At 40.7% G+C, this 26,426-nt stretch overlaps 1 protein-coding gene across 1 annotated transcript in view; it reads left to right on the plus strand.

Moving 5' to 3' along the window:
• Positions 1-26,426, plus strand: part of LOC122351535 (titin-like) — a 107,351-nt gene that overhangs the window by 74,085 nt on the left and 6,840 nt on the right. The window contains 26 exon segments of the mRNA XM_043248663.1: positions 43-324; positions 420-719; positions 797-1,090; positions 1,171-4,140; positions 4,227-4,547; positions 4,644-4,928; positions 5,096-5,395; positions 5,486-5,896; positions 5,983-6,258; positions 6,346-6,645; positions 6,749-7,051; positions 7,150-7,449; positions 7,542-7,829; positions 7,937-8,239; positions 8,335-8,637; positions 8,722-9,027; positions 9,157-9,444; positions 9,562-9,852; positions 9,959-10,246; positions 10,343-10,933; positions 11,040-11,144; positions 11,278-11,475; positions 11,557-11,853; positions 11,959-12,546; positions 12,666-12,968; positions 13,042-26,424. Of these exon segments, the coding sequence (XP_043104598.1) occupies positions 43-324; positions 420-719; positions 797-1,090; positions 1,171-4,140; positions 4,227-4,547; positions 4,644-4,928; positions 5,096-5,395; positions 5,486-5,896; positions 5,983-6,258; positions 6,346-6,645; positions 6,749-7,051; positions 7,150-7,449; positions 7,542-7,829; positions 7,937-8,239; positions 8,335-8,637; positions 8,722-9,027; positions 9,157-9,444; positions 9,562-9,852; positions 9,959-10,246; positions 10,343-10,933; positions 11,040-11,144; positions 11,278-11,475; positions 11,557-11,853; positions 11,959-12,546; positions 12,666-12,968; positions 13,042-26,424 (23,874 nt within the window).

Consider the following 26,426-nt stretch of genomic DNA (forward strand, 5'->3'; position numbering starts at 1 on the left):
GTAATTCTTATTATTATTTTCCTATTATCTTCATTCATGCAGAGGAGCCAGAGTTGCTGTTAGATGCCAATATGGCACGTGACCACCTTGCCATGGTTGGGACAGACATCACACTTAGTGCCAAATTTAAGGGCATGCCAATTCCAACTGTCTCTTGGAAAAAGAATGATGGTGATGTTCCTGCTCATTGTCTTACTGAGGTCACAGCAAGTGGAAGCAAACTTCACATTAAGAAGTGTACCCGTGCTGACTCTGGCAATTATACAATCACTGTCCAAAATGCAGCTGGAACGAAATCTGCTACATGCACTGTTCTTGCTCTTGGTATGAATGTTTTAAGAACAACACTTAACAGTTAACACAATGTCTATGATCAACTGGTTATCTAGCTAAATGTATATATTTATTTTTTTATTTAGATAAACCTGGACCACCAAGGAATTTTAAAATCTCTGAAGTCACAAGTGAGTCAGCTTACCTGACATGGCAAAAGCCAGAAGATGATGGTGGTGCCGTGATCTCCCACTATGTTGTGCAGAAGAAAGATGTAGCAGCTGAGAACTGGGTTCCAGTTTGTGCTGCATGTAAAAAGATTAGCCTTATGGCTCAATATCTGATGGAGGGAATTCAGTATCTTTTCAGAGTTGCAGCTGAGAATCAGTTTGGCAGGAGTGCATTTGTTGAAACCACCAAACCTATCAAGGCCATTGATCCACTTTGTAAGTATTAAATGCCAATGTTGATTTTAAAAGCTTGACTATTTCAAACCAATTTGTTAAATTAATTTTACCTATAGATCCTCCTGGTCCACCGAAGAATCTGCATCATGTGGATGCAGACAAAACTGAAGTATGGCTTCAGTGGGAGTGGCCTGATCGCACAGGTGGAAGTGAGATCACTGGATTTATTGTTGAGCATCAAGAAGAAGGTTCCACCGATTGGGTGACCTTCAAGACTGTCAGCAATCCTCTGTGCCATGTTACTGGACTTGTGGAGGGTAAAACATACAGATTCCGTGTAAAATCACAAAATGCAATTGGCATTAGCCGACCAGACACCAGTGTGCCAATTACTTGTCAGGAAAAAACATGTAAGGCTTAAACGATATTATATTATATAAAAATATACATTCTTTATACTTAATGTTAATGAAAATATTATTTTTTTCAGTGGCTCCAACTATTGAAGTTGATGTGAAGCTTATTGAGGGTCTTGTGGTGAAAGCTGGCAGTACAATCGTCCTCCCAGCGGTTATGCAAGGAATTCCAACTCCAACAGCCAAGTGGCAAAGTGAAGGAAATGAGCTTAAAACTGAGGGCAAATTTAAGATTGTTACTGAAGGAAATTCAACTGTATTGACTATTAGTGAATGTGTCAGAACTGACAGCGGAGAGTATGGTCTTACTGTGGTAAACCCTGCTGGAAGCAAGTCTGTTGCTCTACATGTTACAGTCCTTGATGTTCCATCTGCTCCAGTTGGTCCCATAAATATCCTTGAGGTTACACCTGATCATATGATAATCCAGTGGAGGGCGCCAAAAGATGATGGTGGCACTCCTTTGATGAACTATATTGTAGAGAAGAAGGATGTCAAGAAGCCTTGGGAGCCGTGGTCAGTTGTGAGTTCTGGAAGTGCAAGCACAAAGGCCAAAGTCCCACGTTTGGAGAAGGGACGTGAATATATTGTACGTGTACGTGCTGAGAATAAAATTGGCATTGGTGCTGGTCTTGAAAGTCCTCCAACTATTGCGAAGCATATGTTTGATCCACCAGGTCCTCCTGGCCAACCAACATGTTCTGACATAACAGAAAATGCTGTAACAGTGTCATGGACTGAACCAGAAACTGATGGTGGAAGCCCTGTGAGTGGCTACATTGTTGAGCGCAGGGAGATGACTGGTAAATGGATTCGTGTCAATAAAACACCAGTCTTGGATGTAAGATACAGGGTCTGTGGTTTGTTTGAGGGCAATAGCTATGAATTCAGAATCTTTGCTGAAAATGTTGCTGGTGTAAGTGAGCCTTCATATCCATCAGACCCAATAAAAGCTAAACGTCCAATTACTCCTCCAGGGCCTCCAAGTAACATTAAACTAAAAGACTGGAGCAAGTCATATGCAGATTTGGTATGGACCAAACCTTCCAGAGACGGTGGCAGCCCCATCCTAGGCTATGTTGTTGAATGTCAGAAATCAGGTTCTGCACAGTGGGATAGAATAAACAAGGATCTTATCAAGTTTTGTGCATTTAGAGTGCCTGGACTTAGCGAAGGCACAGAGTACAGATTTCGTATTAGAGCCTCAAACAAGGTTGGAGATGGCGAGCCAAGAGAACTCACAGAAACTGTGCTTGCCAAAGACATTCTCGTTCCCCCTGATGTGACTGTTGATGTTGCTTGCCGTGACCTTCTAACAGTTAGAGCAGGGCAAATCATCAACCTTGTAACCCGTGTTAAGGGCAGACCTGACCCTGAAATCACTTGGACTAAAGATGCAAGAGTTGTAGGGAGAGACAAACGCACTGAGATGAATAATAACTTCCCTCTTGTTGAGCTGGTAATTCAGGAAGCTGTTAGAGCTGATTACGGAAAATATGCAATTCAAGCAAAGAATAGCAGTGGTCAAGCACAAGCTACAATTATTGTCAATGTTCTTGATATTCCAGGAGCCTGTCAGAATTTGAAAGTTGCTTATGTGACTAAAGACTCGTGTATGGTTTCTTGGGAAAATCCAGAGGATAACGGTGGCACTGAAATTACTAATTATATAATTGAGTGCAGACAACCAAGTCAAAGAGGATGGACTGTTGTGTCTTCTGACTGTACCAAACGACTTCTCAAAGCTCCACTTGTCCAGAATTGTGAATATTTCTTCCGTGTGAGTGCAGAGAATAAAATTGGAGCTGGTCCACCAACAGAGACAAAAGCACCAGTCCTTGCTGTTGATCCAGTTGAGAAACCTGGTGAGCCAGAGAACTTCCAAATCGCTGAAATAGGCAAGACATTTGTGTTTCTCAAGTGGAAGAAACCAGAATATGATGGTGGTAGTCGCAATCTTGCTTACCATATTGAAAAGAAGCCTAAAGAAGCAGATGAATGGGAAAGATTACACAAAGGTGCTATAAAGGAAACATTTTTCATGGCTGACAGATGCATTGAGAACCAAATTTATCAATTTAGAGTTCAAACGAAGAATGAGGGAGGAGAGAGTAACTGGGTGACAACAGCTGAAGTTCTCGTAAAAGAGGAACTTGTACAGCCAGAGCTCAAAGTCAAACTGGAGGGTGTTCTTGTTGTTAAAGCTGGAGATGCTGTTCCAATAGAGGCAGATCTTATAGGTAAACCTCAGCCCGATATAAAATGGTCTAAAGAGGGAGACAATGCAGATATCATGAAAAGCCCACGAATACAAATTGAAACTGGCACCAATTTCACAAAGTTCCTGCTTACAAATTCAAGACGCAGAGATACCGGAAAATACATTATTACTGCAACAAATGCTGCTGGAACCTGCTCTGCTGAGGCCAAGGTGAATGTTCTTGACAGACCAGGTCCTATAAGAGACCTGAAAGTGTCAGACATTTCTGTAGACAGATGCAAGCTTACATGGGAGATACCAGAGGATGATGGTGGTTGTGAAATCTATAACTACATCATAGAAAAATGTGAGACAAAGAGAGGTGTATGGTCAATTCATTCAGCAGCTATTATTACCAATTCAGCTAAAGTTACTCGCCTAATTGAAGGAAATGAATACATCTTCCGAGTAAGAGCTGAGAACAAGATGGGTGCTGGTCCTGCTGTTGAAACTGAGTCCATTGTTGCAAGGACACAGTTCAGCAGACCAGGTGCACCTGATGCTCCAGAAGTTACCAAAATTACAAAAGATGAAATGGTTGTTATGTGGTGTTCTCCTGATAATGATGGTGGAAAACCTATAACTGGTTATATTCTCGAGAAAAAAGAAGAGCATGCCATTCGGTGGGCCCCTGTTGTTAAGTCCCCAATTGCAGGAACACAGATGACTGTTACAGGTTTACTGCCTAATCATGAATACCAGTTCCGTGTCAAAGCTGAAAATGAAATTGGAGTTGGAGATGCAAGCAAGCCATCCAGATCATTCACTGCAAGAGATCCAGTTGGTATGTCAAATTACAGCACAACAATTGATAAATGGTTATTTGTTGATGTATTTATAGCAAAATGTGTTTGTTTTTCCAATTCGCAGAGCCTCCTGGTCCTGTTAGCAACTTAAAGGTGGCTGACAGCTCAAAGACATCAATTACTCTTGCATGGACAAAGCCTTCATATGATGGAGGTGCTCCTCTTATTGGATATGTTGTTGAGCTAAGAGTAAAGGGAACAGGCAAAAAGGGGGATGAAGGCTGGAAAAGGTGCAATGTTGCTGCCCAGTTGATCGGAACAGAATTCACTGTCTCAAGCCTGGATGAGAAGCTTGAATATGAATTCCGTGTTTCTGCCCAAAATCAGGTTGGCTTGAGTCAGCCAACTAACCTTGGGGCAGTTGTGACACCAAGGGAAGTCTTGGGTGAGTTTCCACTCTTGAGTTGACTACTCTTAAACTTTCAGCAGCTCTTAAACTATTAGCAACATTCTTAATTCCTAAATTTTTCACAATTTTCAGAGGCCCCTGAGATTGATTTGGATGCAGAACTGAAGAAAGGTGTGACTATTAGAGCTGGCTGCCCAATTAGATTAGTTGCAACAATTAGAGGCAGACCCGCTCCCAAGGTCTTATGGAGGAGGATGGGCAAAGATAACGTTGTTCAGAAGGGCCATGTTGATCTCATTGATACCATGACATTCCTTGTTATCTCTGAAACCACTCGTGATGATTCAGGCAAATATTCATTGACTGTATCCAGTCCAGCTGGAGAGAAGGCAGTGTTTGTGAATGTCAAAGTTCTTGGTAAGTAAAACAATTTTTTTTCACGTTTCAGTAACATGATTTTTACTGCTCATCTACCATATATGGTGAATGAATGGAGAAAAAAATCATATGATTGAAAAATAAAAATGTATAAAAAAAACTTTCCATCAATTATGTGTAAATTTAGATTTTTATTTTCAAAACAGATACGCCTGGACCTGTTGTTGGTCTCGAGGTTGCTGACATCACAATGTCATCTTGCAATCTCACATGGTCTCCACCTGAAAATGATGGTGGCAGTAACATCACTCATTACATCGTTGAAAAACGAGAAATAGATCGCAAGACATGGGCAACAGTCAAAGCTAATGTTGATAACACCACATTTAAAGTTACCAATCTCGTCCCAGGAACAGAGTATTACTTCAGGATCATTGCTGTAAATGAGTATGGTTCTGGGGTCCCAAAGGTTACAGCAAAATCCTATCTGGCCTCTGATCCTATTAGTAAGTGTATTCTTTGTCAGAAAAATTTTAAGGCATTTAAAATTCTTGTTAAAAGGGTATTACTACAACAATTGTGTATTTTCCCTCAAGGCAAGCCTGACCCACCACAAAAGGTTGATGTTCTGGAGATTACAAAGAACAGTGCAACCGTGGGATGGGTGAAACCAATGCGTGATGGTGGAGCTAAAATTGATGGCTATATTATTGACTATCTTGAGCTTCCGATGCCTAAACCTCCCAAGACACCAGTGGCAGCTGAAGGTGAGGCTGAGCCTGGGGTGGAGCCAGTGGCTTCACCTCCACCTGAACCTGTCGTGGAGGAAGAGAAGGAGGAGAAAAAGGAGGAATGGACACCTTACACAATAGTAAAAGATTTGAGCATTTCTGTTGCTGGATTAAAGGAGGGAAGAAAATATCGCTTCAGAGTGGCAGCAAGAAATGCCATGGGATCCAGTCTTCCCACAGAAACCAGAGAAGCTTATGAGATCAAGGAGCAAATGTGTAAGTTATTCAATAATATATTACTCAAATATATTTTAAATTACACTTTCACTAAAAACCGGTTCAATCTTGTGATCTCTTCCTAGTGGAGCCCAAAATAATCATGCCTGAGCTTGTCACTGCAAAAGCAGGAGCAAAACTGAGGGTTGAGGCTCTTGTATCTGGAAAGCCAGCACCAACATGCCAATGGAAACGGGGAGAAAATAATGTAGTCCCATCAAGCCGCCTTGCTGTGCACAAATCTCAAAACATGTGCGTGCTCATCATTAAGGATGTTTCAAGACAAGACAGTGGTGAATACAGCCTTGTTGCTGAGAACAACACTGGAAAAGTTGATCAGACTTTGAAAATCATCATCAGAGGTTAGAACTTGTAATTTTCACTTTGACGCCCTTTAACAATAATGAACTACGTGAACATACAGTTAACTTAAAAAATGTATCTCTCAGATATTCCTGGACCACCTGAGCCACCATTTGAAATCAGTGACATAGATTCTGATGCCTGCACACTCTCTTGGAACAAACCTAGTGAAGATGGTGGTAGCAATATCACTAATTATGTTGTTGAGAAGTGTGATGTAAGCAGAGGTGACTGGGTTACTGCTCTTTCCAGCTGTGGGAAAGCTGGCTGCAGAATTGGAAAGCTTATTCCTGGAAAGGAATATGTTTTCCGTGTTCGTGCTGAGAACAGATTTGGTATTTCAGACCCACTTACATCTGAAAGGATGGTTGCTAAGTTCCCCTTCGGTGAGTTAAAATACAAGCATTAGCATCAAGTTTCAACATGTAATGGCTAATAAAAAATGCAGTGGCCTGTTTGTTAGTATTTAACAATTTAATATTTTTTTAGATGTTCCTGGTGAACCTTTGAACTGCCGCATCAACAAGGTGAACAAGGACTGCATGTTTGTAGCATGGGATAAGCCAGAGTCTGATGGTGGCAGTCCAATTACTGGATACTACATTGAACGCAAAGAGAGGAACAGTCTTCTTTGGGTCAAGGCTAATGATTCTGTCGTTCGCACAACTGAATATCCTTGTGCTGGCCTAATTGAGGGTCTGGAATACACTTTCAGAGTGTCTGCTATAAACCGAGCCGGACAGGGCAAACCAAGCAAGAAAACTGAGTTTATTACAGCAAGAACACCTGTTGGTAGGTGCATTTAAAATGAATTCTTGTAAATGTCTGTATATTAGATTATGTTATATGATAATGTTAAATGTTTCTCTTTTCATTTTTTTCAATTGTAGATGCTCCTGGAAAACCAGAGGTGCTTGATGTGACTAAGAACTCAGTTACATTGGTTTGGACTAAACCAAAGAATGATGGTGGAAGCAAGATAATTGGATACTATGTTGAAGCGATGAGGCTTCCAGGAGACACCTGGGTGCGTTGCAACACAAGTAGTCAAAATGTGCCTCGTGAGGAGTACACTGCAACTGGGTTAGAAGAGGGTGCTAAGTACCAGTTTAGGGTAATTGCCAAGACAGCAGTTAACATTAGCAGGCCCTCTGAAATCACTGACCCCATTCTGGTGTCTGCAGAAAATGGTAAGCATTTTTATGTTTTTCAAAATGTTTTCTAAATGGCTGTCAAATACTATTTGTCTTACTGATTTCTTCTCATGTATGCTCATTTATAGTACCTCCAAGAATAGAGCTTTCTATACAGATGAAAAAGATGTTGCCAGTAAAGGCTGGATCGGATGTTTGCCTTGAAGCTGAGGTTTTTGGCAAACCAATGCCCAAGGTTACATGGAGCAAGAATGGAGAAGTGTTGAAAGCTGACAAAGAATTTAAGATGTCTCAAAAGAGACACCTCTTTTCTCTGAGCCTTGATGCAGTTACTAAACTCCATGCTGCAAGTTATGGAATTCTTGCAGTAAATGCAAGTGGTTCTACAACTGCAGAAATACAACTCAAAGTTTTAGGTGAGTAAAATTCTAACTGATATTATTTCAGTATTATGAAAAGATGAGATATAGCATATTCATGCCTCTATTTGGCAAAATAATAATCATATATTTCCCTTACACAGATATACCTGGCCCACCAGCCTCTATCAAGTTTGATGAGGTACTTTCAGAGCAGATCAGGTTGAGCTGGGAGGCTCCACTTGCTGATGGTGGTTCTCCAATTACAAATTATGTTGTTGATAAACGTGAGACAAGTAGGGCTAACTGGGCCCAAGTTTCTGCTAAAATTAGTGGTGATACAAAAGAATGTTTAGTGGAGAGACTGATTGAGGGGCAAGAATATCAGTTCCGGATTCGTGCTGAGAACCGCTATGGTACTGGTGATGGCATTGTATCGGACCCTGTCGTTGCAAGGAACCCCTTTAGTAAGACTCTACTTATTGTTCTATGTATTTTATTTCTTGGATATATTATTCCTGTGTTGTAATGTACTTTATTGTAATATTCTTGTAATTTACAGCTGTTCCTGGAGCATGTGACCCACCGGTCCTTACAAACATCACAAAGGAGCGTATGACTGTAAGCTGGAAGGAACCATCTGATGATGGAAAATCCCCTATCCTCGGATACATGGTTGAGAAACGTGAGACCAAGGAAATTAACTGGACCAAACTGAACAGAAAACCCTTGCTGGAGAGAACACTTGAGGTTGCAGGCCTCTCTGAGGGAGCTCAGTATGAGTTTAGAGTCATTGCTGTTAACAAAGCTGGCTTTGGCAAACCTAGTGATCCATCAAATGCCACCTCTGCTCTTGATCCTCTGTGTGAGTATAAAAAGCTATTTACAAGATTTTGTATATATAGAACTATGCACAAACATTTATTTACATTTACTTGCTTATTTACAGATCCTCCAGGCCCACCTATTTCTCCCAAAGTTATAGACACGACCAGCAGCACCATTAGACTAACTTGGACTAAGCCTGCAAATGATGGTGGTACTGAAATTTTAGGATACCTTGTCGAATGCAAGAGAACTAAAACAACAGACTGGATAAGATGCAATGTACCCAAGAACCTTCAGGATACAAATTATGTTGTGACTGGACTCTTGGAGAACTCAGAGTACCAACTTCGTGTTACTGCTGTAAACAAAGTTGGATTCAGCCAGCCTTGTGAAGTTCCTGAAAAACATGTTGCCAAAGATGTTTTTGGTACACATAATTCACTAACTTTAAATCATTAATTGTATATTTTGTTAATCCTCCTTTAATTCTGGTCATGAACACACATGATTAAATATGGTTTAACTATAATATAAATGTATTTTTCTGTTATTCTAGCTGCTCCTGAGGCTGAGCTAGACGCAGAGCTGAAGGACACTGTGGTTCTGACAGCTGGCAGTAAAATGAAACTTCATGCCATAATTAAGGGTCGTCCAATTCCCAGAGTGACCTGGGCCAAGATGAATACCAACATTAAGGACAGACATGGAATATTAATCAAGACAACAGACACTGACACATTGGTTTATGTTGATAAAGTCAATAGATATGATGCAGGGAAATACATTCTTAATCTTGACAGTGTAAGCGGAATGAAGATGTACACAGTTATTGTCAAGGTCCTTGGTGAGTCTTAAGAGGTCTTTTATATGTAGTTTATAGTTTAATATTTATATACTATAGTATACATTTGTATTAATATTTGGCATTTACTACAGTAATATCACTTTTAACCATGAACAGATACTCCTGGACCTCCACTGAATCTGATGGTAAAAGAGACATCAAAAGACAGTGCCTCCATCCTATGGGACGCACCTCTAATTGATGGTGGAAGTGAGATTACAGGTTACATTGTAGACAAAAGAGATGCAGAAAGGAAAGCATGGTCAAATGTCTCAACTACTTGCACTAAAACGTCTTTCAAGATTGATGGTTTAGAGGCTGGTAGATCTTATTGTTTCAGGGTTCTGGCTCAAAATCAGTATGGCATTGGTGAGCCATGTGAAACTGTGGATTCTGTTAGAGCTTCTGGTAAGTGATCATTTTTGATTATGTAATTTTCGGTTGCATAAATAGTTTCAATGTTTTATAATAGCAATACTTATATGTATTATTAAATAAACTTAATATATTTCAGAACAACCTGGACCAGTTATGGACTTTAAGACCTTGCTGGTAACCAAGGACTCTTGTACTCTTTCCTGGAAAAAGCCCATCAGTGATGGAGGAAGCCGCATCATTGCATATGTGCTAGAAGTACTTAATGGAGAAGACAAATGGAAGGAGCTTCTTAGATCAAAGAACATGCAATATAGTGCAAAGGACCTTGTTGAAGGAAGGGAATACAAATACAGAGTCAAAGCAACAAATGATTCTGGTGATGGTCCTGTAAAAGAACTCTCTGTGATTGCAAAAGATGTCAATGGTGAGATTTCTGATATTACATTTATATAAAAATGCCCTTGAGCTCTATGTGGTATTAAATCTGGTCCTTTTCAATTTTTTTTTCTATATTATTCAGTTCTTCCGAGCTGTGACTTGTGAGAGTTGCCTAACCTGAATTATATTGCAAAAGAAGCAAGTACCGTTCGTCTCAAGATTCCTATTAGTGGAAAGCCTGTTCCTGTTATCACATGGAAAAAGGGAGAGGATGAAAATCTCACAGACACAGGAAGAGTGTGTGTAGAATCAACGGCCGTAAACACAACTCTTCTGATACGTGACTGCCAAAGGACAGATGCATCAAAATACACTATCACTCTTCGCAATGCTGCTGGAACAAAAGAGTCCACAATATTTGTCAGAGTTGTTGGCAAACCAGGAACTCCAGCTGCACCAATAAAATTCAAGGAAGTGACTGCAGATGGTGCAACCTTAAAATGGGGTGTTCCTAAAGACGATGGTGGATCAGAAATTACCAACTACATTCTTGAGAAACGTGACTCCATTACTAACATGTGGGTTACTGTGTCTTCATCTGTGGATACAAACACTTTCAGAGTGACTGGTCTCCATGAGGGAACTGAATACATCTTTAGGGTCAGTGCAGAAAACAAATATGGAATTGGCGAGGGCCTCAAATCAGACCCTATGGTTGCCAAGCATCCATTCAGTGAGTGCAATTTTTATTCATTTATTTTTTTTTGTCAATGTGGTTCCGATACTATAGATAAATGAAAAGTGTGAAAATCTAACTTTCTTACTCATGATTACATCAGATGTCCCAGATTCCCCTCCACCCCCTCAAGTTATGAGTATGGGTCATGATTCAGCAACCCTTACATGGTTTGATCCAAGGAAAACTGGAGGCTCACCAATCACAGGTATACAAATAATTAATATACCTAATATAAGACAATAACCTTTTCATTAAGGCAATGTTATTTGTTACATTTAATATAGTAAAGACTGAAATAATACAACAGCAAATTGATTTATTATTTATTTTGCATATAGGTTACCATGTCGAATTCAAAGAAAGAAACAGCATGTTATGGAAAAGAGCAAACCCGACTGCTTTGAAGATGAGAGATTTTAAAGTAACAGGCTTAACAGAGGGTCTAGAATATGAGTTCAGAGTTATGGCTATTAATCTGGCAGGTGTTGGTAGACCAAGTCCTGCCACTGACCCAATGGTTGCCTTGGATGCAATTGGTAAGTAAAGCTTATTTCAAATGCACACACACCACTTTCAGTAAGGTTATTTTTTTAATAATTTAACAAATTTAATTCTAGATACACCTGGCAAACCTGATGTGATTAGCATTACTAGAAGCAGTGTAACACTCCAGTGGACTGAGCCTCAATATGATGGTGGACACAGGCTTACAGGCTACATTGTTGAGAGACGTGATCTCCCAGCCAAGGTCTGGGTGAAAGCTAATACAGTAAATGTTGTGGAATGTGCATATACTGTAGCAGACCTGCAAGAAGGTTGCAAATATGAATTTAGAATCAGAGCAAAGAATGCAGCTGGAGCAATAAGTCCACCCTCTGAACAAACTGATACCCTTGTGTGCACGGATGAATATGGTAAGACTCAATTACTCTTTTTGCTTCATACATCTTGAGTAAATAACATGTCATCTAACCTAAGAAGTTGTGCTTACTTGTTTTTTTTTTTTTATTATTTTGCAGCGGCACCAACTATTATAATTGATCCAACAGTAAAGGAGGGCCTAACTGTCAGAGCTGGAGATACTATTGTAATTACTGCAACAAGCATTCTGGGCAAACCTCAGCCAAACTCTGTGTGGTCAAAGGGAGGAAAGTATTTCAAGCCATCAGATGTGTGCCAAATAGAAACTACACCTTCTTCTTCTACTCTTTATATCAAGTATGCAAGTAGGAAGGATTCGGGAGAGTACACAATTACAGCAAGTAACCCATTTGGTGTGAAAGAAGAAAATGTGAAAGTAACAATTTTAGATGTTCCTGGTCCACCAGGGCCAGTTGAAGCAAGTGGCATTTCATCTGAAAAGGTCACTTTGACATGGTCACCACCTCATGAGGATGGGGGATCTCCAATTAAATACTATACTTTGGAGAAAAGAGAAACAAGTCGTCTCCTTTGGACTATTCTTGCTGAAAATGTTATTGACTGCCACTTTGTGGCCAATAAACTTATCCAGGGAAATGAGTACATCTTCCGAGTTTCTGCTGTCAACGGTTCTGGAGCTGGTGATGCTTCCCATTCTGAACCAGTGAAAATGGTGGATAGCTATGGTATGTTTTAAAAAACTCACTCTCTCATATTATTTCCATACTGTGCCTTTATGTGATGCTGCACAACTGGAAACTGTATGTGTAACCAGGATTCTCAATAGACATATTACTTATTTCAGGTCCCCCTGGTCCACCAGCTAAACCAGAAGTTGAAAATGTTGGAGGAAATTCTGTTACCATTGCCTGGAAAAGACCAGCTGATGATGGTGGAAGTGATATAATAGGCTACATGGTTGAGAGGAAAGAAAAGAAGGGCATGAGATGGACACGGGCATCAAAGAAAACAATTGCTGACCTCCACTTTGAAGTGAAAGGGTTAAAAGAGGGAGTTGAATATGAATTCAGAGTAACTGCTGAGAATAGGGCTGGTTTTGGTGAGCCAAGTGAACCTTCAATGCCAGTAAGGACAAAGCTTGTTGCAGGTAAGTGAAGTGAATTATTAATATTTAATATGATAGTAGAGAGGGTTCTAACATATATGATGTCAATTTCCAGATGTACCTGGCCCTCCAGTCAACCCAAGAGTCACTGACACAACAAAAACTACAGCTGAATTGCATTGGGGCAAACCACTTAGCGATGGTGGCATGGAAGTCACAGGATACCTTGTTGAGCACAAAAAGGAAGGAGAAGAAGAATGGGTAAAAGATACAGCTACACCCTTGAGGATCACTGAGTTTGTTGTGCCCAATTTGCAAGCTGGAGTAAAATATAATTTCAGAATTTCTGCAATGAATGCAATGGGTGTTAGTGAACAAGCACAAACAGAGGATCTTGTTGAAATTGTGGAACGTGAAGAAATCCCTGACTTAGACCTAGATGTAGAACTCAGAAGAACGTTAGTTGTTAGGGCAGGTGCATCTATTCGTTTATTTATTCCTATTAAAGGACGCCCAACCCCTACAGTGACTTGGACAAAAGAGGATTCACCATTGAAAACTCGAGCAATTATTGACAATACTGAATCCTATACGCTGTTAGTCATTCCAGACTGTAATAGACGTGATGCAGGAAAATATGATTTAACATTAGAAAATGCTGCTGGAAAGAAGACTGCTTCTGTGGTTGTAAGGGTTTTGGACTCCCCTGGTCCTCCCCTTAATCTGAAACCAAGAGCAATTGACAAAGAAAGCATTACATTGGAATGGGAAATGCCTCTTATTGATGGAGGTGCTAAAATTACTAATTACATCATTGAGAAGAGAGAATCTACTCGCAAGGCATATACTGCTGTGATCACACAATGTGAAACGTGCTCCGTCAGAGTTCCTGATCTGGCAGAGGGTTTGGAGTATTATTTCAGAGTTTCTGCTGAAAATGAGTATGGCATTGGTGAAGCAGTTGAAACTCCAGACCCAATCAGAGTATCTCAAGCCCCGACTCCACCAGAAAATGTCACTTTTACGGATGTCACGAAGAGCTCAGCTGGTCTTGCATGGACTAAGCCAAAGCATGATGGTGGAAGTAGGGTTACTGGGTATGTAATTGAAGCACAAAAGAAAGGAACAGACCAGTGGGCCCATGTGACAACTGTGAAAACTTTGGACTTTACTGTAAAAAACCTTAATGAAAATGAAGAGTACATATTCCGTGTAATGGCAGTGAACAGTTCTGGGCGAAGTGGTCCTCGTGTAAGCAAGCCTGTAGTTATCAAAGAACAAAATTCAGAACCAGAATTTGATCTCCGTGGTGTGTGTCAGAAAACAGTTATTGCCAAGGCTGGCGATAATATAAAGGTTGAGGTGCCTGTTTCTGGACGTCCTAAGCCTACAGTTTCTTGGCAAAAAGACAATCAAGCCCTCAAATTAACACAAAGGACAATGATTGAAAATACCTCTACCTCAACTATCTTGATCATAAATGAATGTTTAAGAAGTGACAGTGGAATATACTCAATGACAGGAAAGAACATTGTGGGCTCAGTTACAGATAATATCACAGTAAAAGTGCATGATGTGCCTGGTCCACCAAAGGGACCAATTAAATTGGACAAAATATCTCGTACTTTCATTGAGTTCTCATGGGAATCTCCTGAAAATGATGGAGGTGTACCAATCAATAACTATATAGTAGAAATAAGGGAAACAACTAGTCAGACATGGGTAGAACTCTCTTCATTGATTATTCGTACAACATTTAAAGCAACTCGTTTAACAACAGGAACTGAGTATCAATTCCGTGTTAAGGCCAAAAACAGATATGGTACAGGGCCTCCATTAACATCAGAGGCAGTGGTTGCTGCATATCCATTTAAAGTACCTGGGCCACCTGGAACACCCAAAGTTGCCGCTTTCACTAAGGACACTATGACAATTGGTTGGAATGAGCCTGTTTCTGATGGTGGAAGCGAGGTCATTGGTTACCATGTTGAAAGGAAAGAGAGGAACAGTATTGTTTGGCATAGAATTAGCAAGGCACTTGTGATTGGAAATCTGTTCAAATCCACAGGACTAGAGGATGGTGTGGCATATGAATTCCGTGTGATTGCTGAAAACATAGCTGGAATTGGAAAACCAAGCAAAGCTTCAGAACCAATGCTTGCTCTTGACCCAGTGGATCCACCTGGTCAACCTGTCCCAATCCATGTGTCTAAAAATGCCATCACAATTCAGTGGACAAAGCCAGAGTATGACGGAGGATTCAAGATTACTGGCTATACTGTGGAAAAGAGAGATCTTCCAGCTGGACGCTGGATGAGAGCTAACTTTACAAATATCATTGAAACCACTTTTACTATAAGTGGTCTAACACAAGACGAATCTTATGAATTCCGTGTACTTGCAAGAAATTCTGCTGGTGCTGTCAGTATCCCATCAGACCCATCAGATCCGATTATTTGCAAAGATGACATTGAAGAACCAAGAATTATGGTTGATGCTAAATTTAAAGATATTGTCCTTGTCAAAGCCGGAGAGGTGTTCAAACTTGAAGCTGATGTTGCAGGCCAGCCACTGCCATCTATGGTTTGGACGAAAGATGGAAAAGATGTTGAAAACACATCCAAACTACAGATCAAAATGACAGAACTTGCAGCTGTCTTGATCAACAAGGATTCTGTCAGAAGGGATGGTGGTGAATTTATTTTGACAGCAACAAATGTTGGTGGCTTTGCTAAGCACGTTTTCAATGTAAAGGTTCTTGACAGACCAGGACCACCTAAAGGACCTCTGGCAGTTTCCGATATTACAGCTGAAAAATGTGTGCTAACATGGAATCCACCTGCAGATGATGGCGGTGCAAACATCGAACATTATGTCATTGAAAAACGTGAGTCAAGCAGACTTGCATGGACAAATGTGGCGTCAGAATTGCAGGTTAATCAGTACCAAGTGACAAAGCTGCTCAAAGGAAATGAATACATTTTTAGAGTTATGGCTGTTAACAAGTATGGTGTTGGAGAACCTCTTGAATCTGAAGCAATTATTGCAGAAAATCCATATGTACGACCAGATCCTCCACAAACACCTGAGATAACAGCGGTCACTAAGGATTCAGTAGTCCTCTGTTGGGGTGCACCTGCTAGTAATGGTGGAAGTGAAATCACCAACTATCGTATTGAGAAAAGAGACAGGATTAGTTTGCGTTGGGTAAAATGCAACAAGAGGAATGTTACTGAACTGCATTTCAAGGTTACTGCTCTTGTTCCAGGCCATGAATATGAGTTCAGAGTTTCTGCTGAAAATGCAGCTGGAATAAGTGAACCAAGTCCTTCATCACCATTTGTTAAGACCACAGATACCCTTTTCAAGCCAGGCCCCCCTGGCAACCCAAGAATCCTAGACACAACAAGTTCTTCGATTACACTTGCATGGAACAAACCAGTTTATGATGGTGGTTCTGAAATTACTGGATATGTTCTTGAGACTAGTCAACCTGGATCAGAAGAGTGGACAATTGTCTCCCCTAAAGATGGTGTAAAGGGGACATCATTTACAATTACAAATCTTAAAGAAAATCAGGAATATGAAATCAATGTGTCGGCTGTAAACTGCGAGGGTATTGGAGAAGCAGCACCTGTACCAGGTTCACCTAAAGCAGAGGAACGACTCATAACACCAGAGGCTGACCTTGATGCTGAACTTCGTAAAATTGTGAACATCAGAGCATGCAATACACTTAGACTTTTTGTGCCAATTAGAGGTAGACCAACACCAGAGGCCAAATGGTCAAGAGAGAATGATGAACCTTTAGACAGGGCTACAATTGAAACAACGTCATCTTTTACATCACTGGTTGTTGCCAATGTAAATAGATTTGACAGTGGCAAATACAATTTGACTGTAGAAAACAGTTCTGGAACAAAAACGGTTGCTGTAATAGTTAGAGTTCTAGATACACCTGCAGCTCCACAAAACTTGAAAATAAGCCAGGTTACTAAAGAATCTGTTTCCCTTGTTTGGGATCCTCCACTTAATGATGGTGGCACAAAAATTAAGAATTATATTGTTGAGAAGCGTGAGGCTACAAGAAAGGCATATGCTACAGTAAATGCCAATTGTCACAAAACTACTTACACGGTCGACCAGCTTCAAGAAGGATGCAACTACTATTTTAGAGTTCTGGCAGAAAATGAATATGGCATTGGCCTCCCTATGGAGACTGGTGAATCTGTTAAGGTGTCTGAGAAACCACTTCCTCCTGGCAAGATTATACTTCAGGATGTCACAAAGACAAGTGTGACATTATCATGGGAAAAGCCTGAACATGATGGAGGAAGCAGAGTGGTTGCATATGTTGTAGAGATGCAGAGCAAAGGGAGTGAAAAATGGACACAAGCTGTGATTGTCAAAGTACCTGAAGCATCTATTACTGGACTTGTACCTGGCGAGGAGTATATGTTCCGTGTTTCTGCAAGGAATGAAAAGGGAACCAGCGATCCTCGTCAAATTGGTGTACCAGTGATTGCCAAGGACCTTGTAATGGCTCCATCTGCTAAGATGTTGTTCTCCACATTCAGTGTCCTGGCAGGAGAGGATTTGACAATTGATATTCCATACAATGCTCGTCCCAAAGCGACCATTTCATGGTTAAAGGAAGCAATTCCCCTTAAACGAACAACCAGAGTTAACTTTTCCTCTACTGATACGCAGCTGAATTTAGTAATCAAAGAGGCCTGTAGAGATGACGTTGGCCAGTATAGCATTAAACTATCAAATACAGCTGGTGAGACAAAAGTAGATATTAGCATTGTTGTTCTTGACAAACCTGGTCCACCAACAGGCCCTGTTAAAGTTGATGAAGTAACATCTGACAGTGTTACCATTTCTTGGAAGCCACCAGAGTATGCCGGAGGCTGCACCATTAATAACTACCTAGTAGAAAAGAGGGACACATCCACAACTAATTGGCAGATTGTAGCAGGAAATCTAGCAAGAACTCAAATTAAGGCAGGAAGACTGAAGACAGGATCTGAATATCAATTCAGAATTACAGCAGAGAACAGATATGGCAAAAGCCCTCTGCTTGTGTCTGAATGTGTGGTTGCACAGTACCCGTATAAACTACCAGGCCCTCCTGGAACACCTTTCTTGCAGTCTTCCACAAAAGATACTATGGTGATAGTGTGGAATGAGCCTGTCATCGATGGTGGAAGCACAATCTTAGGATATCATCTTGAGCGAAAAGAGAGAAATAGCATTCTTTGGATGAAATTAAATAAAAGCATAATCCAAGACACAACTTTCAAGACAACAGGTCTTGAAGAAGGCATGGAATATGAATTCAGAGTTTATGCTGAAAACATTGTCGGCACAGGGAAGGCTAGTAAGATCTCAGAGGGCTATATTGCCAGAGATCCTTGTGATCCCCCTGGAACACCAGAAGTGGTTAGAATCACAAAACAAACAATCGCAATTGCATGGACCAAGCCAGAGTATGATGGTGGAAGCAAAGTCACTGGATATATTGTAGAAAAGAAAGAATTGCCTGCAGGACGCTGGATGAAAGCAAACTTCACCAATATTATAGAAACTGAATATATTGCAACAGGTCTTACTGAGGACGAGAAATACGAGTTTCGGGTTATTGCAAGAAATGCTGCTGGAGTTTTCAGTGATCCTTCATATAGTACTGGACCTATCGTGGCAAAGGATGAGATTGAACCACCACATATCAGCATAGATCCAGAGTACACTCAAACTATTGTTGTAAATGCAGGGGACAACTTCAAGATTGATGCAGATATTCATGGAAAACCAACACCATCAATCTGTTGGATGAAGGATGAGCAGGGACTTGGAAACACCATATCTCGTGAAATTAAAAGCACAGATAGCTATACCTGTTTGACTGTAAAGGAGGCCAAACTTGCTGATGGAGGCCAATATACTCTACTGCTGCAAAATCCTGGAGGAGAGAAGACTGTACAAGTAAATATTTGTGTTCTAGATAAGCCTGGGCCACCAGAGGGACCCATCTCTATTACTGGTGTAACCAGTGAACAGTGTTGTCTTGCTTGGAAACCACCTAAACAAGATGGTGGCAGCAAAATAAGCCATTATATTGTTGAAAAAAGAGAGACTAGCAGACTACTTTGGACAGTTGTTGAACCCAAAGTCCAAGCTCTCAACCTTAAAATAATGAAGCTTCTAGAAGGAAATGAATATATTTTCAGAGTTTTACCAGTAAACAAATTTGGTGTTGGTGAGCCTCTCCAGTCAAGTGCAGTCGTTATCAAGAATCCATTTACACCTCCAGATGCACCAAAAGGAGTGGAAGTCTCTAATGTCAAGAAAGATTCAATGGTCATAACCTGGGAGACTTCAACAAATGATGGAGGTACTCCTATCACTGGTTACATCATTGAGAAACATGACAAGGAAGGCATTAGATGGACCAGATGCAACATGAAAACAGTTACTAATCTCACATTTAAAGTTACTGGACTCCTGGAGAACCACCTCTACGAATTCAGAGTTTCTGCTGAGAATGCTGCTGGAGTAAGTGAGGCAAGTTCTGCAACTGTTTTCTATAAAGCCTTGGATCCTGTATTCAAGCCAGGTCCACCACATAATCCAAAAGTGTTAGACATGACCAAATCATCTGTTTTACTTGCATGGGGAAAGCCTATTTATGATGGTGGCTGTGAAATCCAGGGATATATTGTTGAAGCATGTGAAGCAAAAACAGTCGTAGAGGAGACTTCAGGAGAAGAAGGAAAGGCAGCTGAAGATGAATGGACAATGTGCACTCCACCAACAGGTGTTAAACTGACACGCTTTAATGTGGAAAATCTGAAAGAAAAGCAAGAATATAAATTCAGGGTTTGTGCAGTTAATAAGGTTGGTGTTGGAGAGCATGCTGATGCTGCAGGGCCCATACTGCCAGAGGACAAAACTGAGGAACCAGATCTTGATATTGATGCTGAGTTTAGAAAGCTTGTACGTATTAAAGCTGGAAGTTCTCTTAGAATGTTTATCCCTTTCAAAGGAAGACCAACACCAAAAATCAAATGGGAAAAAGATGGTGGGCAGGTTAAGGAAACAGCACAGACTGAGACAACCAGTAGTCACACTTCTCTGGTGATTGATAAAGTCAGCAGGGCAGACAGTGGTAAATATACTGTTAATGCAGAAAACTCTGCTGGTGCAAAATCTGAAACAATTATTGTGAAAGTCCTTGACACACCAAGCGCTCCTCTCAACTTCAAAGTTACAGAAATTACAAAAGAATCTGTTACTCTTTCATGGGAGCCACCAATTTTAGATGGTGGAGCAAAAATAAAAAATTACATTGTTGAAAAACGTGAGAGCACAAGAAAAACATTTTCTGCTGTTGTCACAAACTGCCACAAACTCTCTTGGAAAGTTGAACCACTTCAGGAAGGCTGCAGTTACTATTTCAGAGTGCTTGCAGAAAATGAACATGGTATAGGGCTACCTGCTGATATCACAGATCCTTTGAAGGTTTCAGAGGTGCCACAGTGTCCTGGAAAATTAAGTGTTGTAGATGTTACTAAAACAAGTGTGTCTCTTTCTTGGGAAAAACCTATTCATGATGGTGGCAGTAGAATTCTTCAATACCTTGTTGAAATGCAGGTCAAGGGTAATGATAAATGGTCTGGATGTTCCAATGTAAAAACACTGGAAGCTGTAATCAGTAATTTGAACCCTGGAGAAGAGTACATTTTCCGAGTAATTGCCATTAATGAAAAAGGAAAAAGTGACCCAAGAACACTTGCTGTCCCTGTCCAAGCCAAGGACCTCGTCTTTGGGCCTGATGTAAGACCTGCATTTAGCAACTACAGTGTTCTTGTTGGAAAGGACCTTCAAGTTGAAATCCCAGTTTCTGGTCGTCCAAAGCCAAAGGTTACATGGACAAAGGATGGTGCAGCCCTCAAATTCACAACAAGGGTTAACATTTCTAATACTGCATACAGCACTGTCCTTAGCATCAAAGAAGCAGCAAGAGAAGATGGTGGCTTGTATGGAATAAATGTGTCCAACGTTGTTGGACAAAAGGATGCTACCATTGAAATCATCACTCTTGATAAACCTGGCCCACCAACTGGTCCTGTACGATTTGATGAGATAACTGTTTCAAGTGTTACATTGTCATGGGATCCTCCAAAGTATACTGGTGGTTGCCCAATTTCCAATTATATTGTGCAAAAAAGAGATACAACTTCAACGACTTGGGAGAATGTTGCAATTTCATTAGCAAGAACAACAATTAAAGTCATACGACTGAAGACTGGTGCTGAATATCAATTTAGAATCATTGCTCAGAACAGGTATGGCAAGAGCTATGCTCTGGACTCTTCAAATGTCGTTGCTCAGTATCCATATAGAGAACCAGGACCACCAGGAACTCCATTTGTATCGTGCCTATCAAAGGACCATATGGTTGTTGAGTGGAATGAGCCAGTTTCAGATGGAGGCAGCACCATTATTGGATATCATCTTGAAAGGAAGGAGAGAAACAGCATTCTTTGGACAAAGATAAATAAGACACTGATTCAAGAAACAAAATTCAAAACGAGTCCTTTAGAGGAAAGTGTTGAATATGAGTTCAGAGTATATGCTGAAAATATTGTTGGCATTGGCAGATGCAGCAAAATCTCAGAGGGCTTTGTTGCTCGTGATCCATGTGATCCTACTGGAACCCCAGAAGCCGTTCATGTGACTAAAAATTCAATAACTATCCAATGGACAAAGCCAGAGTATGATGGTGGAAGTGTTATCACTGGTTATACTGTTGAGAAACGTGATCTTCCTGAAGGACGCTGGATGAAAGCAAGTTTCACAAATGTTATTGAAACAAATTTTACAGTCACTGGGCTCACAGAAGGTGCCAAGTACGACTTTAGGGTAATTGCAAAGAATGCAGTTGGCACTATCAGTAAACCATCATACAACAGTGGACCTATTGCTGCATTGGATGAGGTAGAGCCACCAAAGTTCTCTATTGACCCAGAGTACACCCAGACTGTAATTGTGAATGCAGGTCATACATTCAAACTTGATGCAGACGTTCATGGTAAGCCACTTCCTTCAATTCAGTGGTTTAAGAATGACAAGGAGCTTGAAAACACAATTAGATGTGACATCAAGAACACTGACAACAGAGCTTTGATTATAGTGAAAGATGCAGTAAGACAAGATGGTGGAAATTATACTCTTCAGCTCACTAATGTTGCCGGATCTCAGACCGTTCAATTCCATGTGAAAGTACTTGATAAACCAGGTCCACCAGAAGGGCCTCTTCATGTCACAGGTGTGTCCAGTGATAAATGCACACTGATATGGCGTGCTCCACTAGATGATGGAGGAAACACTATCACTCATTACATTATTGAGAGACGTGAGACAAGTCGACTTGCTTGGACTGTAGTCTGTAATGATTGCAAAACTACAACATACAAGGTGTCAAAGCTCCTGGAAGGTAATGAATATATATTCCGTGTCATGGCTGCAAACAGTTATGGTGTTGGTGAGCCAATTGAAGCACCATCTGTAATAATGAAAGATCCATTTAGTCACCCTGGATCACCACAAATTATCGAGGTAACAAATATCGCAAAGGACTCTATGACTATTTGCTGGAGTGCACCAGATACAGATGGTGGAAGTGAAATTCTTGGCTATATCATTGAGAAGAGAGACAGGTCTGGAATAAGATGGACAAGGTGCAACAGACAAAAAGTAACTGATGTATGTTTCAGAGTTCATGGCCTAATTGAGGACCATGAGTATGAATTTAGAGTGTCAGCTGAAAATGCAGCTGGAATTGGAGAACCAAGCTTGCCAACTTCATACTACAAGGCTTGTGATCCCAAATACAAACCTGGCTCACCTATGCATGCACACGTTGTTGATACCACCAAGACTTCAATTACAGTAGCATGGGGAAAACCCCTTAATGATGGAGGATGTGCAATTCAAGGATATATTGTAGAGATCTGTAAAGCTGAAGAGGAAGAATGGACTATGTGCACTCCCCCTACGGGCTTACGCGTCAACAAATTTGAAATCACAAAGCTAACAGAACAACAAGAATATAAGGTTCAAATATGTGCCATCAATAAATTAGGTGTTGGAGAACCTGCAGTTATTCCAGGGACTGCCAAGCCTGAGGACAAGCTGGAGACTCCCGAAATTCACCTTGATTCAGAGCTAAGGAAAGGCATTGTTATTCGTGCAGGAGGATCAGTAAGAATCAATGTACCATTCAAAGGTAGACCAATACCAGATATAAAATGGTCTAAAGATGAAGGTGAACTTTCAGAAAAGACAATACTTGAAAAGGGTGTTAACTTCACCCAGCTTTCAATTGACTCCTGTGATAGAAGGGACTCTGGAAAATACACTGTGACTCTACAGAACAGCAGTGGCTCTGTATCTGAATTTGTGGCTGTTAAAGTGTTAGATACACCTGGAGCACCACTAAACCTTGTAGTTAAGGATATCAAGAATGACTCAGTTACACTTGTTTGGGAACCTCCACTTATTGATGGAGGTGCAAAGATCAAGAATTATATTGTTGACAAGCGTGAATCCACAAGAAAAGCCTATGCAAATATAACAACCAAGTGCAGCAAAACAACTTATAAGGTGGAAAATCTTGCAGAGGGGGCCATGTATTATTTCAGAGTTATGGCTGAAAATGAATATGGTGTTGGATTGCCAGTTGAAACAAAAACTGCTTCAAAGGCATCTGAAGTACCTCAGCCAGTTGGAAAGGTGATGCTGACTGATGTGACAAAAGTAAGTGCATCTCTGGTCTGGGAAAAGCCAGAGTATGATGGAGGTAGTAGGATTGCGGGCTACTTGATTGAAATGCAGCCGAAAGGAACTGACAAATGGGGTGTAGCAACTAATGTAAAAACATGTGAAGGAACAGTCACTGGATTGACTGGCGGTCAAGAATATTTGTTCCGTGTTTTGGCATATAATGAGAAAGGTAAAAGTGAGCCAAAGCCCCTTGCTGCTCCAGTTATTGCCAACGACCTCACAATTGAACCAAGCCTAAAGTTGCAATTCAACACATACAGTGTCAAATCTGGAAAGGATTTCAAACTTGAAATACCTATTTTTGGACGTCCAAAACCAAAGATCGCTTGGTCAAAGGATGGACAGTCACTTAAAGTAACATCCAGAGTTACTACTTCCTTAACACCAACATCCACAATCCTGCAGATTACTGAAGCCTGTAAAGATGACCTTGGGAAGTATTCAGTTACGGCAACAAACAGTGTTTGTGCAGTTACAGAAGATATCAGTATCATAATCCTGGATAAGCCTGGTCCACCCACAGGTCCAATAAAAGTGAATGAAGTAAGCAACAATTCTGTTTCTATCTCATGGGAACCTCCGGAGTATACAGGAGGCTGCCAAGTAAAGCATTATATTGTTGAAAAGCGAGACACCACTGAAACTACTTGGCAAGTTGTTGCGGGATCAGTTGCCAGGACATCCCTCAAAATTACCAAGCTGAAAACAGGTGCCGAGTATCAGTTTAGAGTAATTGCTGAGAACAGATATGGTAAGGGTGCTCCTTTGGATTCAAAATCCATTGTTGTACAGTATCCTTACAAACCACCTGGGCCACCTGGTACTCCATATGTGAAATCTGCCACAAAGGATCAAATGATAATTGAGTGGAATGAACCAGTAAGTGATGGTGGTAGTTCAGTGATTGGGTATCATCTTGAAAGTAAAGAAAGAACAAGTATTCTATGGACAAAATTAAATAAAACACTTATCACTGATACGGTTTTCAAAATATGCAATCTTGAAGAAGGCATTGGATATGAATTCAGGGTATATGCTGAAAACATTGTTGGTACTGGCAGAGCAAGCAAAGTTTCAGAGAGCTTTGTTGCCCGTGACCCATGTGATCCTCCTGGAACACCTGAGGCTGTTGCAATATCAAAGGACTACATTAAGATTCAGTGGACAAAGCCTCAGTATGATGGTGGCAGCAAAGTGACTGGATATATTGTTGAGAGAAGAGATTTGCCTGAAGGCCGATGGATGAGGGCAAATTTTACCAATGTAATAGAGACTGAATTCACAAACACAGGCTTAACGGTAAGCAATCAATATGAATTTAGAGTAATTGCAAGAAACGCAGTAGGTGTATTCAGTGAGCCTTCAGACAGCACTGGACCAATTACTGCTACAGATGAAATTGAACCTCCTAGTGTTTCAATGGATCCTAAGTACAAGGATGCCATTGTTGTCAATGCTGGAGACAACATAGTTTTGGATGCAGATATACATGGTAAACCAACACCTGATATTCAGTGGCTAAAAGAAGGAAAGGAAATGGATAAGACATTGCATATTGAAGAAAGAAGCACACAAAAATATGCTTCTATTACAATAAAAGATTGTACAAGATTGGATGGTGGACACTATGACCTTGTATTACGTAACAGTGGTGGAACAAAAACAATTCCAATAACAGTAAAAGTTCTTGACAGACCAGGTCCACCGACTGGACCACTACGAGTGACTGGCGTCATGTCTGACAAATGTCATTTGTCCTGGTCTGAGCCCTTGCAGAATGGTGGAGCTAATATTTCTCATTATATCCTTGAGAAAAGGGAAACTAGCAGACTATCATGGACTGTTGTTGATTCTAACATTCCTAGTGTAAATTATAAAGTGACCAAGCTCCTGCCAGGTGATGAGTATATCTTTAAAGTTATGGCTGTCAACAAATATGGAATTGGTGAACCACTAGAATCGGAGGCAATTATTGCACGCAATCCATACAAGCCACCAAGTGCGCCCTCAACACCAGAAGCAAGTGAGATAACAAAGGATTCAATAACTCTATCATGGAATGCCCCCGAGAGTGATGGTGGAGCAGAAATTAAATGTTATCATCTAGAGAAGCGTGACAAAGATGGTGTGAGGTGGACAAAATGCAACCGACAGAAGCTGACTGATATGCATTTCAAAGTAACTGGTCTGTCTGAGGGACATTTCTATGAATTCCGTGTGTCTGCTGAAAATGAAGCTGGCGTGGGAGAATTTAGTGACCTGTCTCTGTTTTATAGAGCTATAAATGCCACCACTCCCCCAGGTCCACCTCATCATCCTAAAGTAACAGATCACACAAACTCATCTGTATCTCTATCTTGGGGAAAACCCGCTACTGATGGTGGTGCATATATCAAAGGTTATATTGTTGAGATGAAAGAGGTTTCTTCAGAGGAATGGATCATATGCACACCTCCAGCTGGAATTCAAGCAACACACCTCACAGTTGAAAACTTGAAGGAAAATGCTGAATATAACTTCCGTGTTTGTGCAGTTAATTCTGAAGGAGTTGGAGAGCCTGCTGATGTTCATGGATCAGTAGCTGCATCTGAAAAGATTGAAGCACCTGAGATTGAACTTGATGCTGACCTCAGGAAAGTTGTTTCTGTT

The sequence above is a fragment of the Puntigrus tetrazona genome, chromosome 9 (genome assembly GCF_018831695.1).
Source record: "Puntigrus tetrazona isolate hp1 chromosome 9, ASM1883169v1, whole genome shotgun sequence".
In the NCBI taxonomy this organism is placed as follows: domain Eukaryota; kingdom Metazoa; phylum Chordata; class Actinopteri; order Cypriniformes; family Cyprinidae; genus Puntigrus; species Puntigrus tetrazona.